General features: G+C 39.2%; 1 protein-coding gene across 3 annotated transcripts; it reads right to left on the bottom strand.

Moving 5' to 3' along the window:
* Positions 1-490: 490 nt before the first annotated feature.
* LOC134648927 (transcription initiation factor TFIID subunit 2) lies at positions 491-17688 on the bottom strand. Of its 3 annotated transcripts, none has more exons than XM_063503549.1 (17): positions 17525-17688; positions 17023-17239; positions 16474-16706; positions 15958-16135; positions 14994-15263; positions 14105-14245; positions 12530-12810; positions 10980-11219; positions 9935-10184; positions 9000-9162; positions 7719-7888; positions 6246-6459; positions 4451-4652; positions 3772-4024; positions 3133-3318; positions 1499-1633; positions 491-887 (listed from the first exon to the last, which is right to left on the bottom strand). In XM_063503549.1, the coding sequence occupies exons 2-17, from the start codon at positions 17062-17064 to the stop codon at positions 651-653; spliced, it is 3195 nt and encodes a 1064-aa protein (XP_063359619.1). In that variant the 5' UTR covers positions 17065-17239; positions 17525-17688; the 3' UTR covers positions 491-650. The 3 variants fall into 3 exon arrangements, with proteins under 3 accessions (XP_063359619.1, XP_063359621.1, XP_063359620.1); XM_063503551.1 differs by having other exon boundaries at positions 491-893; positions 1508-1633; XM_063503550.1 differs by having other exon boundaries at positions 491-893; positions 1508-1630.
* Between the last annotated feature and the right edge of the window lie 572 nt (positions 17689-18260).

Genomic DNA, 18260 nt, shown 5'->3' with positions numbered 1-18260 from the left:
CAAAAATAAGCAAAACTACATATACTTACTTTACTCTTTCAGCAAAATTCTATTGTAAATTTAAAACGTCAAGGTTTTAGATGGCAAATATAGACACCTAGAAAAGATGACAATCATTGATAGAAAACGCCAATCGAAATTTAAATAACGTATGGAAATAGTCACGTTACATTTCGTAACATCTATTGGCAATGTGCGAAGTCGGTGTAGGGGGAGTGGCGCTGATCGTCATAAACACAGGTAATCTTATGGAATGCCCGATATTAATACTAGCGGCAGCCGCTTGAACAAATTTTACTCCATAAGATTTAACGTAGAAAGTCCGACAAAATGAGGGCAGCACCAGTCGTGCACGTAGTGAATTATCCCGTTACATTTTTTCTTTTCGTTTCGTTTGTCGATGTACGATTGTCACCTTGACTAGGCCCCTGGGAGTTCGGGCAAAGATTTATGTATGGGTTAAAGGGCTAAGATAAAAAAATCCTCAATGACATAAAAAATATATTTAAAATCAAAAATCTTACACATTTACCGCTTACTTCTAGTTAAGATCAATTTTACTTAATTTACGAATAATCTTTATCTTCATTCAATATTGCGAAATTCAACCTTGACGTCTTGTTTATAAGGTTGAATTTTCATCAATGTTTTTAAAAGCTCATATTACTGGGCATAGACGATATATCCTCGGAAGGGCTTTGACTTGAGCTGAATGAACTAAGCGTTTCCCGCGTCTCCTCTTTGATTTTGAGATGGTCAGTGCTCGAGGGGGGGCGGGGAGGGAAGCGGTCTCTGTCTCTATGGTCCTTGTCTTTGCCGGATTTGTCTTTGCTGCTGTGTTTGTGCTTGTGTTTGTGTTTGTGCTTCTTCTTTTCTTTCTTCTTTTTCTTTGCCTGTAACAAAAATGTATCGTAAGGTTAATAATTAAAACAATCTTATCCTTAGATCGCTTGTGGTCAACTCTTGCAAGTAAAACGATGGTCAATGGGGTCAATGAGATGGTCAATCTGGAATAATCTGGATGAGGGTTTGGTTACTAGCTGCACATGTCTAGGTCTTGTTTGGTACACTAAGGGTCATTGGAAACTGTAATTACGTTCTTTATAAGCTAAGTCGTTCGTCGGAAAGGTTAAAAACTTATACATATCTAAGAATGTTTCACCTAAAGGTGGCACTATGTCACTACATATGTAGTATAAAAGAAAGTCGCTTCCCGCTGTCTGTCTGTCCCTATGTATGCTTAGATCTTTAAAACTACGCAACGGATTTTTATGCGGTTTTTAATAGTTAGAGTGATTCAAGAGGAAGGTTTATGTATAATTTGTTAACCCGTGCGAATTCGGGGAGCGTTGCTAGTTAAGACTAATCACTCGATAGTTGTCGCCTTATCTTTTTAAAGTTTTAATTTTAAATTATCTTCCCATACTTCATGTAAGATAGTTGGATGGCGAACAATTTGACACCACTTGATAGGAAGAGAAGTAAAAGCAAGATGAACCAGAATCACCTTAGGAGCGCCCATGTCGTTGTCGCGGCGGAACATGCCGGGCTCGAAGCCGACGGGGCCCGACGAGCCGGGGATGCCGGGCAGCGGGGCTGCGTTGTCCGATATGAACTCCCGCTTTGAGTCCTCCTGTCAAAAAAAAAGCGGCCAAGTGCGAGTCGGACTCGCCCATGAAGGGTTCCGTATTTAGGCGATTTATGACGTATTAAAAAAAAAACTACTTGCTAGATCTCCTTCAAACCAATTTTCGGTGGAAGTTTACATGGTAATGTACATCATATATTTTTTTTAGTTTTATCATTCTCTTATTTTAGAAGTTAGGGGGGGGGACACACATTTTACCACTTTGGAAATGTCTCTCGCGCAAACTATTCAGTTTAGAAAAAAATGATATTAGAAACCTCAATATCATTTTTGAAGACCTATCCATAGATACCCCACACGTATGGGTTTGATGAAAAAAAAAGGGAGTGCCGGCAGAAGTGAAAACTCAATCACTATTGCAAAATGTCTGCAGCACTATGTATAATTGAGGTTCACGCCATCTAGCGTTATTTCGTCGCATTACTTGAAACCCCTAAGCAGATCACTGTTAGTACTCGAGTTATATTAATACCAGTTAGATCGAAACTCACCAGATGGCATTTAAATCAATAAAGAAAAACTCAATGACATTGAAGTTTTTCGATCAGGTCACGTGACCGTCTTACGTCTTACGGTCACGTGACACCTGTTACGAGTTTAACATTTTTTCCCCAACACAAAAAGTGCACAGCGCCGCTAAAGAAGTTTTCACTTCAAAAACAAATTTAATAAATCCTCCTTGGGGTTGGCATTATGAGTCATAATTTATGACGCCCGAGTTCAGGCTTTGAACCACGGTGGGTGGTTTTCATTGGTGTACTTGCAATTTCGACCTTACATCTTTATAAATAGGTAGTATTTTTGAAACTTACGCCACTGTACACCCTGGTGGTCATGTCATGGACCGAAGTGACGTCAATCTTGATGTCCTCCTTGATGTTCGAGAAAGGAACGTGCTAGTCGCTCTTGATAACTCCATAGCATTATGACGCCGGAGTTCAGGCTTGAGACCACGGTGGATGGTTTACATTGGTGTACTTGCAATTTCGACCTTACATCTTTATAAATAAGTAGTATTGTTGAAACTTACGCCACTGTACACCCTGATGGGCATGTCATGGACCGAAGTGACGTCAATCTTGATGTCTTCCTCCTTGATGTTGGCCAGAGGAACGGGCAGGTCGGTCTTGATGTCCAACTCCATTGGGGTTGGCATTATGATACTGGAGTCCAGACTTTGAACCACGGTGGGTGGTTTTCATTGGTGTACTTGCAATTTCGACCTTACATCTTTATAAATAAGTAGTATTTTTGAAACTTACGCCACTGTACACATGTCATGGACCGAAGTGACGTCAATCTTGATGTCTTCCTCCTTGATGTTGGCCAGAGGAACGGGCAAGTCGGTCTTGATGTCCAACTCCATTGGGGTCGGCATTATGATACTGGAGTCCAGACTTTGAACCACGGTGGGTGGTTTTCATTGGTGTACTTGCAATTTCGACCTTACATCTTTATAAATAAGTAGTATTTTTGAAACTTACGCCACTGTACACCCTGATGGGCATGTCATGGACCGAAGTGACGTCAATCTTGATGTCTTCTTCCTTGATGTTGGCTAGAGGAACGGGCAAGTCGGTCTTGATGTCCAACTCCATTGGGGTCGGCATTATGATACCAGAGTCCAGGCTTGGGACCACGGTGGATGGCTCCTCGGCTTCAAATTTAACCTGACAAAAAAAAAGCATAAAAGATGTATAAAGTCAAAGAAAAGTCACAACAGTCAGAGATGTTCTAGGCATCCCTGAGCTAGGTTGTGGAAGAACGGAAGCGCTGATGGGCTAGCGGTAAGAGCGTGCGACTTGCAATCCGGAGGTCGCGAGTTCAAACCCCGGCTCGTACCAATGAGTTTTTCGGAACTTATGTACGAAATATCATTCATTCGATATTTACCAGTCGCTTTTCGGTGAAGGAAAACATCGTGAGGAAACCGGACTAATCCCAATAAGGCCTAGTTAAGGAAGGTCAGATGGCAGTCGCTTTCGTAAAAACTAGTGCCTACGCCAATTCCTGGGATTAGTTGCCAAACGGACCCCAGGCTCCCATGAGCTGTGGCCACAATGCCGGGACAACGCGAGGAAGAAGACTACGATACTAAAGGTACTGTATAACAGATAAATTACCTCAGGAATTTCTTGCTTAATAACAGGTTTGTTCAACTCCATCTCTCTCAGCCTGTCCCTATCCTTCTCCCTGTCCTTTTCCCTCTCCAGCCTCTCTCGCTCTTTGTGCTGCATTTGTTTCATCATGGCCTGAATCTCAGGCAGAGGCACGCATATGGGCCGCTTGAGCCCATACAATGTGTAGTAGAGATCAACTAAGTCGCATCTGAGTCGTGCGTCGTTTGACAGGTGGCTGTTAATGTTGTTCCATAGTCTGAAAAAAAAAACAACGGGTTGCACTCCGGGAGTGCCGGCAGAAGTAAAAACTCAATGACTAGTGCAAAATGTCTGTATAATTGAGGTTAACGCCATCTAGCGTTATTTCGTCGCATTAGTTGAAACCCCTGAGCACATCACTGTTAGTACTCGAGTTATATTAATACCAGTTAGAGGGAAACTCACTAGATGGCATTTAAATCAATAAAGAAAAACTCAATGACATTGTAAGTTTTTCGATCAGGTCACGTGTCCGTCTTACGGTCACGTGATCTGTCGCGAGTTTAACATTTTTTCCCCACCTCAAAAAGTGCACAGCGCCGCTAAAGAAGTTTTCACTCCACAAACCAGAATATATCGATAGAATTAGAAAAAAAATACACGTCTTTGTATTATTTTGTCTATAATGATACTTAGCAAATACCTGTGCACAACCGCCTCCGTGTCCAACCTATGCCGCTGAGCCTTCTCGAAAGGCGGGTTGTTGACCAACATTCGGGCTAGGCCGTGTCGCACGTGTGGGTCGGGATCGCTTTCCACTGTGGTTAGTAGGGAACTGAGGTCTTCAGGCTTCCCGTCGACGCGGACGAAGTCAACAAGGCACTCGACGGCGGCTAGGCGTACGTCTAGAAATAGTACATTATTGTCGAGGTTCGGAAGTAGCTACTTGCAGGCTGAGGATTCGTTTTAAACGGACGACCTTGGGAGTCCGTTTAATTGAATCCGAAGCCAGCAAGTAGCCTTCCAGCCGAGTCATATATAGTGCTTTTCTCAAAAATGGTGCAAGAAATAGAAATATTTTACAGAACTTACAGAAGCAACGTTCTAATTTTCACAGAAAAAAATACAACTATTAAAAAAATTTGCTTGCCGCCTTTCAAAAAAAAAAGAAGTGTATTTTTCTGCTGAAATTACGCCAACCTATTTGAGACACCTAAATAGTCGCGGTACCAACATTAAGCCTGTAACAGACTATCGCACCGCACCGCGACCTTGGAGCGTCGCACCCATAAGTGAGAGCGAGAAAGAGATATCTGTTTCGCGCTCTCACTTATGGGTGCGACGCTCCAAGGTCGCGGTGCGGTGCGATAGTCTGTTATAGGCTTTATAATAATAAGTGCTGATCATCTGTTTGGCTGTTTAAGGGACCTATGCCTTCATTTGATATGGCCATTTAAAGTTTTAAAAAGTTTGGAACTCGCTAAATAATGGAATTTGTATGCGACATTGCAGTCCCGAAATCGAGACTGCAATGTTTTTAACTTTTTAATTTTTTGAATGACCATAAACTACGCACTTCGCGACCTATTTTTTAACCGGCAACGTCGACTTTGCCGTCCATTTTTGAGAAAATGTTATTAATGGTTATTGGAAGTGATTAAATTTAACGCATTCACTGCCAGGGGCCGTGGCCTAGGAACAAACTTTATGACGGTGGACGCACATGTGCGTCGGGGGAAGTGAATGTGTTAAGTTTGTTTCGTGACATTGAAACATAATTCTTTAGTAGAGAAGAAACGGAAAAAAATATCTCTTAATACATAAGTGATTGAGATAGAAGTATATTGAATAAAAGGGTGAATCAAGTTTCTTGTCGCTCGTTGCCATGGTTACGTTATCCTGGGTCACTCTTTAAAACCTGATTTATATGCATATAAATTCACCAAACACGCTTTTTTGTGATACTTATAAACCCTTTCCATTGAGGGTAGTCTACCAAGCGTGGCAGAAGAAGGTGGTGTACAATGTCTTCTAACAAACTATGCTGCGACTGTCTCTTGGCTGACCGGACAGAATAACAACAAGAAATAGTTGATCCACCCAAAAACTAAAAATATACCATTTTATTCAAGATAGACAGACAACAGGTGGTTGAAGTATGTTATTTTTTAGTTCTGACACTTAGAGACATTTACACCTCTAAATAAGTTTAGATTTTTTTTTTCCATGTAGGTATCTGTTTTGTTTTTATTTTAATATTACTATTATAGTTTTTTTATGTAATTCGACATTAAGAGACCTTATACATCTCTAAGTAATTGTATTACGTTAGTTTGATTTGGTAGTTGTAGTTGTATTTAATAATTGTTGATGTATTATTATTATTATTATGCTTGTATGTAAATTCAATGTTGACGTGTAAAAGTGCCCTTGTGGCCTATTTGCTGAATAAATGTTGAAGTTGAAGTTGAAGTTGAAGGGGTGGTGGAAACACTTACCAACATATTGCCCGTACTGGGCATAAGCCCTAAACACAGTGGGTATGCTCGGCAGATGTCCGCACTGCTGCAACCGCCTTATCGAGCGCAGACAACTGACGGTCACAGTGTTCTTGTAGCATGGCAACACTTTCTCTAAATTTAGGACACGGGTTATCTCTTCTAGAACCAGTTTTGTGTCCGCTGAGAGGGAGTCTGCTGTTATTGGGGCACCCTGTAAAAAAATGATTGAAAAATAGTACATTACTGCAGACGCCGGGAAAGAAGGGCTTGCCGGGTGAGTAGGTATAGCCGGCCGACCGTAGGGAGGCCGGATAGTGATACGAAGCCGGCAAAACCTTTTCACGGCTAGGCATGTATAGTGCTTTTCTCAAACAGGCAATGAAATAAAAAAATACACCACTCAAAAAAACAAATTTATAATCTTTATAATAAAAATCCAACTTCACAACAAACATTTTTTAATTTTCCTTCCAATCCCGCCATAATTGTTTTTTTTTTACGGATGTCGTCCGTATTTCGCGTGTGTAGTGTTCGAATAGACCTTATTAGGGCCATTATACACAATCTGATAATAAGAATCTCAATTTCTATAAATAAAATAAATGCAGAGGATTTTAAATATTGTCTATGGTCTCTGGTGACTTACGTATAGACTAAATTTTAAATTTATTCATCAACACATTGAATCATACAGATTCGTATTCTTAATATCAGTACGTTCGTGTATAAAAGGCGTTAACACGGATATTTTGGTCCGATAACCATTCATTCACCAAAAATAAAAAAAAAAATATAATTCGGCTGTTTAGTCTGTTCATGGACACAGCCCCCATGTTTACATTAGAATTAAAAAAAAAATTACTTCCCGGCCTAGGCCTTCAATTTCGTATGAAATTCCTTTACAGTTCTCTGAAGTTGCTCCGCCCTAAACGTGATACTTCGAAGCCTGATATAACGCCCGGAGCGACGACATTTCATTGCATGTTTGAGAAAATATATTTGAATTTGAATCCAGTTTGATAATCGAAATATGTAAATTAATGACGATGCTCACATGGTTCCAAAACTCAGGAAATAACACCCCAACTTTGCCATACAAGTATAAACAGTCAGACTATAAAGGACTGTCCCTTTTACCTGCCTAGGATGCTAAAAACGTACATAGTAATTAAAGTACTTACATAGTAACCTAGACGTTCTAAACTCAAGGTCAGGGTAGAAACCAGCTCGCACCAATGAGTTTTTCAGAACTGACGTGTGAAATATAATTTGACATCTAACATTCGCTTGTCAGTGAAGGAAAATATCATAAGGAAACCGGACTTATCTCAATAAGGTTTTGGTAAGTCAAATGGCAATCATTTTCTTGAAAGCCAAACATTTTTTGAAATTAAGTTGCCACGCAGACCCGAAGCTGTGGTAAAAAAAACGTCTGACGTAAAAAAACACGCTAAGAACATGATGGCTTACCGGTTGCAGCACAGATATGACGGGTGTGATGGTCGCCGTCAAAGCATCGACCAACGCCGCTTTATAATAGTTGTCAGAGAAGTGGTTCTTCGAGTTGTCGTTGTACTTGAAGAGGTCAAGGAGGAATCTCACCACCTCGGGCGGGCAGATGCCGTGGATGTTGCGAAGGCCTGGTGAAAGGAGTTTATATTTGAAGAAAAAAAACCGGCCAAGTGCGAGTCGGACTCGCGCACGGATGGTTCCGCACCATCATCAAAAAATAGAGCAAAACAAGCAAAAAAACGATCACCCATCCAAGTACTGACCCCGCCCGACGTTGCTTAACTTCGGTCAAAAATCACGTTTGTTGTATGGGAGCCCCACTTAAATCTTTATTTTATTCTGTTTTTAGTATTTGTTGTTATAGCGGCAACAGAAATACATCATCTGTGAAAATTTCGACTGTCTAGCTATCACGGTTCGTGAGATACAGCCTGGTGACAGACGGACGGACAGCGGAGTCTTAGTAATAGGGTCCCGTTTTTACCCTTTGGGTACGGAACCCTAAAAACTATAAAGTAAGGTAACTTCTATAAGATTTAAGACCACCGGCATACTGTGGCATGCCAATGACATGACGGACGATCCATGAAAAAATCTAACCATGTACGATCAAATTTAGGTGTAATAAATGACCTAGAAATAAATAGAGTCAGATGCAGATGCTTAAAGTGATCTCAAGACAACGTAGTTGTTAAGAAAATAAGGGTCGGTTGCACCAAACCGTAGGTCACCGTTAAAGTTTCATAGTTCACTGCTGAGTGACGTTAACCAGTCCGTCAAATGTAGTTGGTGCAACTGTATGAGCGTGTGCAGATCAAGACAGTTTGATAGCTTAGCCATTTGTGTTGCTAACTATACCTTACTACCATAAAAGGTTTTTTGTAAAAAAATAACTCTAAGGCATGCATCCATACTTAATATTATAAATGCGAAAGTGTGTCTGTCTGTCTGTCTGACTGTTATCCCTTCACGCTTAAACCGCTGAACCGATTTAGTAGGGTAGTTTTTATCCCAGAAATCATCCTCTAAGGGAGTGAAAAGGGTGGTTGAAGTTTGTATGAGGAATCGATAAAAAGTAGATTGGATAAAACATAAGTTACCCAAATTACTAACTCCACGCAGACGAAGTCACGGGCAAAAGCTAGTACAAAAATAAAAGTATATTTAAAAAAATACCTTCTAACAGAACGCCTACATTATTCAATGAGAAAGTACAGATATCAACATTGTCAATCTTACCTGCCATAGCGACCGGTATAGTCTTCTGCAAGAAGTAATGCTGCAGGTTGTCAAAATTGTTCTGTTTGATGATGTGCGGCGCCGAGAACGACCCGAACATCTTGCGGAATATCGTCAGCATGGCCGGTGGGCCCGCCCATGAGCTGATCATTGCATTTGCCACCTAGAAGCAAAAAAAAATAGCTGGAAGCAAATCTTGTCAGTAAAAAAAGGCGCGAAATTCAAATTTTCTATGGAAAGATATCCCTTCGCGCCTACATTTTTCAAATTTGCCGACTTTTTCTACTGACAAGATCTGCTTGACCAAGTATATATTTATAATAAGTTTTATTGCAAAACAAAACCATTTTTGATACAAGCTTTTATTGCTGACTGTACTTTTTTTTCAACAGGCCACTAATACTCATCGAAACAATTATAACAAACCCTAACATAACCAGGTTGCATTGTTTTATCACAGAGTTCCTATGGTATCGTCTTGGGTCGTCCCATTCGTTTTTCGTCAAGTTCTTAAATTAGTCCTATTCTGCTTTCGTCACGCATTCTACATTGAAAGCCCCCGACGATTGTAAAGAATGTAGAATGAGTGACGAAAACAGAATAGGACTAATTTAAGAACTTGACGAAAAACGAATGGGACAACCCAAGACGATACCGTTCCTATGGCTACCTCCAGCGTCCATCATCAGTTCCGCTCGATGGTACCATAATAATGAAACTCAACTTTATTTCCATAGTAATAAAACTCACCTTCGTCAAACAACGCACCGCCAGGCACCTTATTTTACAATAATGTCTCCCCTTTTTTTATATAGTATCTGTCGAAGCCTTTCTCGTGGCCGGTTAAACGTAATTATGTATAGCGTCGATGGCTTCACTCTGAGCTGTGACTTGTAAAATTCAACTTTATGTCAATAGTACTAATGCACACTTACCTTTGTCAAACAATGCGCCGCCCTACACCTGATCTTATAATAAATTTGTTCATTCTCTATAGTATCTGTAAGAGCTTTCCTTGTGGCCGGTTCAGGGTAGTTGTGTAAAGCGTCGATAGCTTCACTTTGGGCTGTGACGTCACGCTCGTGTCGGAGCTGGTACTGCCATTGGTAGTCAGGTTGAGATATGACGGTGCTTCGTAATAGGGACATCTCGGGGTCGAGACGGATCCAGAGTACTGGAGAGTCACTATAAAATAAAATTATTCAAATAAATTTATTTAAGCTGAGCCGCCTATGTAATACTCTTACGGCAAATGTTGCTAGAGTCTGTGCGGAAAGAGAAGAGTCGTAGAATGTATTGGATCCCATACATTTCTCGTTTTGCACAGACTCTACGCGATTCTGTAGGGTGTGTAGAATGAAGGAAAGGAAATTCATCGATGTTTAAAGTTTCGGTAGCTCAGTTGGATAGACCGACAGGACTGGTGTTCCAAAAAAATAGGTCATGACTTCTGGTGAACTTTTCTATAGTTCATTTAATTTTAAAATCAAAAATCATCGTGTCATATAGCTGGTCAAGCAGATCTGGTCAGTAGAAAAAGGCGGCAAAGTTGAAAAATGTAGGCGCATGGGAATAGAAAATTTGAATTTCGCGCCTTTTTTTACTGACAAGATTTGCTTGACCAGCTTTATTATCACTACATAGTATAAAACAAAGTCGCTTCCCGCTGTCTGTCTGTCTGTATGTATGCTTAGATCTTTAAACCTACGCAACGGATTTTGATGCGGTTTTTTATAATAGATAGAGTGATTGAAGAGGAGGGTTTATGTACCTATAATTTGTTAACCCGTGCGAAGCCGGGGCGGATCGCTAGTATACTAATAACTTTGAAATGAGAAATTCAATTTCATTGATTTAAGTTCTAGAGACTTTTAAATTGTAATATACTTTAAAAAGGATCGCCAGATAATGTTGCCCGCCTGCTCAATTTACTTTGTGAGCCACATTTATATAAAATAATAGAAACAGTGAACCACTTACTCCATAGCCGACAGATCCATATCAACCTCTTCCCCCGTACACAGCGGAATCTTCTTTTTCTTATTCCTCCTGCTCTTGCTGTGGCACGTGATATCCGCCTTGACCACCGTGTTCTCAATCTGAAGCGTGTGTTTGAATGTGCCGTCTAACTCTTGAAGTTGGACGAGGAGCGGCCCCACGTATTTGCGGATGCCCCGCTCGTGGACGCAGTCTTGGCGGATTTCGAGTTCCACTGTGTTTCTGTAGACAACAAATCAAAAACTGACTTCAGTCTTTATTAGGGCGTTTTCTAAAATAAATATTGAAAACCCGATTCTCCCAGATCCTGGTGTTTTTGGGTTCTTTCAACTCAGAATCACTAGCATATTCAATCCTGATGATAAAAAAAATTGTCCCAAAATTTTGTATGAAAATTGTACATTCCACTACGTCACGTTACATACAAGTGAAAAAATTTCTCATACTAAAAACGTGACGTAATGGAATGGACATTTTGGGACATCTTTTTTTAATGGTAGGATGGAGAGTGCTGTCGATTCTGCGTAGAATGAGCCCAAGAATGTCCAGATTTGAAAGAATCGGGTTTTCGATATTTATTTTAGAAAAAGCCCATTAACCTTTTAACCGCCGTAGACTGATATATAAGACATACAAAATCGGGCTCATTTCGCCGCTGTCTGATAAATAAGATAAAACTTCGTGTAACTTCGTACCCCCCGGCGACACGAGCACGCTCGATGACGTATTCTATGGCGGTTAAAAGGTTAAAGATTAAAACAATGTGTAACAAATAATAAAAAGCCTTAAAATAAAAATTACAAACTAAAATTAAAAACTAAGCTTAAAAACTGAGCATAGAAATAAACTATAGATAAAAAATTGCCCTAAATCGCCGTCTATTGGCAGCGTGCCCAGAAGGCTGGCAGCATTGCCAGGTTGTAGGACAATGCTGATCCGCTGAGCTAGATATGACCCAGCCCTCTGGTCACGCGTCAATTCAACTAACCTGCGGCTGCATTCGTTAAATACCCCGTGGGCGCTTTCCCCCCAAGCCCCATTGTCTCAACCGACTTTATATTATATCATTTCATCATTTTCATTATTTTATTTTCATTTTAACAGGTTAAAGCGCGACATAACCTTTAAACCGGAATAGAATTATTCTTCGATGGTACGAAGTTTTGTATTTACTCTACGGCGGTTAAAAAGAGTTGTGTTTAAGTCACGTCTAAGTGTAAGGCCCGAGTGGACGCTCGAAGCGGAGCGTTCGGCGGGGCGTGCAGCGTGGCGTCGGGGTCAGGAGTAATTTGAGCAGCGTGCACTAAGGCCGCTACTATACGTTTGCATTTGTTTAACATGCACGCCGCACGCCTTGCCCCGCTGCACGCCCAACTCGAGCGTCCACTCAGGCCTTACACTAACTATCACTTTCCTGGCAAAATTCATGGGTTTTTTTAACATTCCCCGTCAGTTTTGTGACGGTTGCTAGCCGACCGTTTTAATTCAGTCAAGTGAAAGCCCAGAAGTATTATACTGTAAAACACACTCACCGTTTCCTATTAAACACTGAGGTCAACTGAAACTTCGCATGTCCTCCTGTCCGGACCCATTGGTCCACAAATACCGCCATATCCTTCCCAGTCACCGTAAATATCGCTCTCACGAACAAATTCGTTGACAACAGGAGATGTCCCCATAACCCCCCTCCTATTTTAGTGTTGGCAGCGTTGGTAGCGAGGGATAGTTGCTTGTTGAATACTTGGAGTAGTAATTCTTGGCCGATGCGTTGTTCTAACATACGGAGCACTAGGTGGGATTTTTTACGCATCACCTGCAAAGTGGAAGAAATTTTTAGGTTTTTATTGTGACTAACAGAAAGTTCTAATGTCACAAAGGCAAAGGTTATCTTTGTAGGTTCCTAATTAACTAATTAAAAACCATATCTAAGTAATCAATCCAACACTGAATGAAAAGATTAAAAGAAGAATTGAACATTACATTAATAAATTTTTTCTACTCCAGCACTTAAATGTGTCAATTAAATGACTGACAGTGATATCTAAAGCAATGTCATTTGAATGATTTGTCTATAGGCTCATAAGATGACTGCTAGCAGTCATCTTATGAGTATAATACAACTGCTTTATTTTTTTTAAAGATACAAGTTCCGATCATCTTGATTGAAAGAGGTATGTTTTCATTTACAATAATAACTCTTTTTTTTTTAATAATAACTCAATTTTTTTTAAATAATAACTCTTTTTTTTTAATAATAACTCTTTTTTTTTTTTTGCTGCAGCTGTCATAGAAAAAGTAATGTATGCAACAGCTCATAATTGGTTCTTAAAATTCAAGGGTCTTTTTTTACAAAACTCGACTACGTCTCGTTTTGTAACTTCGACCCTTGAATTTTAAGAACCCTTATTATATCACTGTTGCATAAACTACTATAAGAATTATGTAAAGCGCAAACTTATTACTAAAGCGTATTATACCACACAAGACTACATGAATGATAAAACAACGTGGGATTAATTGTTATTCGAAATTATTATTTATTTATTAGGTATATTTGATTAATGATGAGGAAATTGATATTCCGATGTTTTTACTTCTTTTGTGTTTTTTATTTATTTATTTGACATTTAGATTTTATTTTTATTCATTCTAGATTAGTATTTTTATACAATTTTTTTTTCATGTTTGACGACATGTGAAATTCTTAAATTTGTGTTCAATTTGATTTGTATAATAATCCAATATTATTATGGAATAATAACATCAATAAATTGCTCTGATAATTAGCTTAAGATAATTTATAAGTATGTTACGATTCATAAGTGCTTGTTGCTAGGCCTACATGAATAAAGTGTATTTTGACTTGACTTGATTACCCTATTAACTCATTATAAGGCATAAGGGATTATGCAAAATGGAACCCTATCACTTTGAAATAAAGTTCAAAATCTGGTGGGATATAAATTCCCTCTGTCTGCCTTATAAAAGCTTAACAAGGTATACTTTTCCTTTGGGAGATACCGACGAGACAACTACAAGGACTTTCCTATGATAAATGTCGTTTGAAAGTCCTAAAATGACTGTCTTCATACTGTTTGTTGACTTACCTCAATATACCTCGGTGACATGGTGTGTACATTTCTGACTGGGAAGTAAAACATGTCTTTGGGATCAACGCGAGCTCCGCTCGCCGGCGGTTGCCATGGATCAAGAACGATACCACCATATTGCTCTTCGTATGTCACAACCTGTTTTATGACAAAAATAATTATGAATTGCAAAGTAGGTCAGCTAAATTAAATTATATATGTATTAATAAAAATTAAGCCCTTAGACATATGACAGACCAACCTTTTGAAAATTATAACAATGTGGTGTGTTGCTATGAAATATATTTAACGTATGGTTGAGTATTTTAGGCCTAACCTAAATTATGTGCCATGAGTCTGCCAGATAACTGATAAACAATTTTTTCCTAATATATGTCTCAAGTTTAAGCCGGGTACTCATTAGCGAGCCGTAACCGTAACATGCGTGATACAGTAACGAGGTTCTAGTGTGTACGCGTGTGCGTACGTTGTAAACGTCGGCTCGCTGCAAGTTGCTCGCGTACCGCTCGCAGCACGTTTGCGAACCACGTACACACTATAAATAAATAAATATTGGGGGACATCTTACACAGATCAACCTAGCCCCAAACTAAGCAAAGCTTGTACTATGGGTACTAGGCGATGATATACATACTTATATAGATAAATACATACTTATATACATAGAAAACATCCATGACTCCGGAACAAATATTAGTGTTCATCACACAAATAAATGCCCTTACCGGAATTCGAACCCAGGACCGTCGGCTTAGCAGGCAGGGTCACTACCCACTAGGCCAGACCGGTCGTCAAATGTTTATGTGTTTTTTTGGTTACAGTACATGCAACGGTTACGGTTACAGCTCGCTAATGAGTACCCGGCTTTAGAGATCGTAGTACCAACCTCTTGCAACTCCTGATGCGTCCAATACTTATACTCATTATTACCAAAGCACTTCTTAGAATACAATCCACACAGATAATCAGGAATGCCCTTGGCCAACCACAGATCCGACCAGTTCTGCATAGTGATGAAACAGCCGAAGAATTGTTCCGCTACGGCTTGAGCCATGGCTTTGCGGCTGATGTAGGTTTGGTCTATGATGGCTATTGAGTGGAGGAGGTGGACGCTCAGGATGGACATTGTGGTGTAGGCTGTCGCATCGTCTTCAGTCTAGAAATATGTGGAATTGATTAGAAATGTGGTGAAGCATGAAATGATAAAATAAATACTTATGGCTGAAATCATGTATAGAATCGTTAAATTTGAAGCTTTTGCTGAAGCTTGCAAAACAACTTTGTATCATTAGACTTACATCGACCGGGATATGAACCGTGATTACCTTTTGTATAAGATAAGATAAGACAAAAGATAGTTTATTCAAGTAGGCATAATTACAATGCGCTATTGCTATTGCTATGAGTATTGTTTTTGAGCTCCCGATATTTCGACCCAGTTACATGCATCTTGTTCACGGGTTACCCGTTACGTGAAACTAACCGTGAATCATTCAAAACTGTAACTTTGTATCATGTTTATTATAGATCAAAAAGTTACAGAAAAAACTTCTACTCACTGTATTTTCTTTGTATTACAAATTTTAGCAACGAAAACTAGTAGCAGACATAGATCTGTTACGTAAATAATTATGTAATTTATGCATGTCGTTTTAAATTGAGAATGTATGGGAGCGGCTTTTTGGCAGCGGGTTCGTGTGACTTAGGAGTTAGGGTGGTATTCCATCTGTCCAATATCTTGGTCCAATGTGTATTTGTATCTCACATTTTGCTTAATGAGAGAGTGAGAGGCAATGCACATTGGACAAAGAAATCGGACAAGTGGAATAACCCCCCTTAATGAAACTTACCTCATCAACAAAAACTTGTTTGTAGCACGGATATGGATACCTAGTGGATAAAGTCTCTTCATAGAATTCAAATGCTTCATGTAGGTATCGCACCGTGTTCTTAAGTATTTGCATCAGATTCGGTAAGCAGTAGTGAGTCACTTCATTCATGAATGGATCTACGAATGTCTCAAATGGTCTGAAAATTATAATGATATGGTCCATTCAATTAATTCGATTAAACTTCTAAAGGTTTACGAATTCGCCACCTACGAACTACTTGCGCGCATGTTAGCTTTAAGGTTGCGCGCCTAATTTATTAGCTCAGTTCATGCCATGAGTTCAGTGAGTACTCTTTGAAAACCGTAGAGCTTTTTTAGATCATAATATGGTAGACAAAAATATGAATAGACTTGGCTTTTGAATTTCTTGAGGCGTTTCTCTAGTAACTTCATAAATTCAAAACCTGATTAAACAATTTTTGCTCGATAGAAAAGAAATGAATGGAATGGTGATACAATCAAATTTGTGCCTCACCCAATAGCCAAAGCGATATTTGGTGCACAAGCCGGCGTATTCACTACATAATGGAATGTCTTCCGTCTATGATCAGGCGTGTACACAACATCGAGCAGCTCTCCACAGGAGACTGCAGTCAGGGACTCGTCGACAGTGAACTCTAGCTTCCATGTGCAGGGCTCAGCGAAACTGTCGACGCAGGGGAACCAGAGGCGAGCTGAGTGGCCGTAGGTGAACATGTGGGCTGATTTCTGCAAAAAAAAAAACTATATGTGTAGATCTCTTGATGGGCAACAGATAATAGCTGAATAGAATGTGACAATAATGGTAACATTGTGTAAATGAGGGGGACAAGGTCGTGAATTTAATGAGTTTACCAGAATATTGTATAAATCGAATTTTATTTTTTAATAAAATGACGCTGGAATTGTTTCTTTTTTCCTAAAATCACTGATCTTAAACTAAATCTGAATACCACTATAATTCTGGTAGCAAAACATATATCTTGATAAATAATTTAGGAGACTGATTTCTAAAAATGTCTAATACAAAAACCAGATTACTTACCTCAACCAGAGATCCCTCTCCTTCTGGCACCACAAAATGCATCCCGCCCTGTGGAGACTCCAAGGAGAACTCAATACCAATGCGGAGGCCTCGGCCCTCGCCCACCAGGTGAGCTGCATCGTCAGGGACTTGTATGTGGAGCTCTCCGGAGTTGTGATCTGGGTCAATCTTCTGAGCTGCTGCTAGGTGGCATTGTGAGAATACTTCGAGGGACCTCCTGTTGAGAAAATTAAATAAATAGATATTATTGCGAACAAAAATCTTAATATTGACATGGACATAATGGATATGACTCAAATTTTATACAGCAATTCGTTTGAAAAAGTAATTCTATTGAGTGTTCTTTTTAAAAAGATTATTGAAGAGTTTCTAAATAATATTGCTGCTGCTTATGTAAAAGATTAAATTGAGTGTCAACATAACTCAAACTAATTAATGATTTTGAATACCTCCTTAGCCTATGAATATTATGAATACTAGTTGATTTGTTTATAATACGTACGTGTTAGGGTCAGCTTGGCAGATATCCAGGAATGGGTCACAATATTGAAAGTTTGCTTCATATCGGTCATTCAGGCACACTCTATAGATACGACATTGCTTTGCATTGAGCCTTATGTATCGCAAGTTATCTTTCAATGGGACTACGGTCAGCTCGACAAAGCCCTGAAAACAAAGTTATGCAAAGCAATAAAATAACCTAAAAAAGGTTGATTTATTAACACAAATACACGTTATTATCCGTTATAGCTCACAATAATACTTCTCCTCTCAAAGCTTATCCCAGTCAAACTGAGAATTTGATGAGCTGTAAAGAAAAGAAACTGTTATTAGCAAAAACCCACTCAAACATAAAACAACAAACAAGATTAGCCCGATACTTATAATTTGAATGGGCGACAATTATCGCCAGTGCGCTCTTTCTTCATGGTATATAGTAATCATTCATATTTCTATTGAGATTAAAGAAAAATAGGATTTTTTTAATGCTCAAAACGACAAACACCACAAAAACAATCACTAATCATTGACTGCAAATTGACTGAAGCTGAAACGAAATGACAAGAGCAGGGTTGCCAACTCCAAATTTTTTTAACCCCTAGTCCTCAACTCAAAAACCCCTAAAACTGTACTATTGTTTTGGAAAACCCACTAAATAGAAAATAAAAGAAATTATGCGTTTAATTAATTCTTTATTCATACATTTTCCAGAATTTCGTACATTAAATCATTTTCAA

Source organism: Cydia amplana, chromosome 6 (genome assembly GCF_948474715.1).
Source record: "Cydia amplana chromosome 6, ilCydAmpl1.1, whole genome shotgun sequence".
Taxonomy (NCBI): Eukaryota; Metazoa; Arthropoda; class Insecta; order Lepidoptera; family Tortricidae; genus Cydia; species Cydia amplana.
Note: the sequence above shows the minus strand (reverse complement) of the source record. Positions and strands in the feature narration are given on the sequence as shown.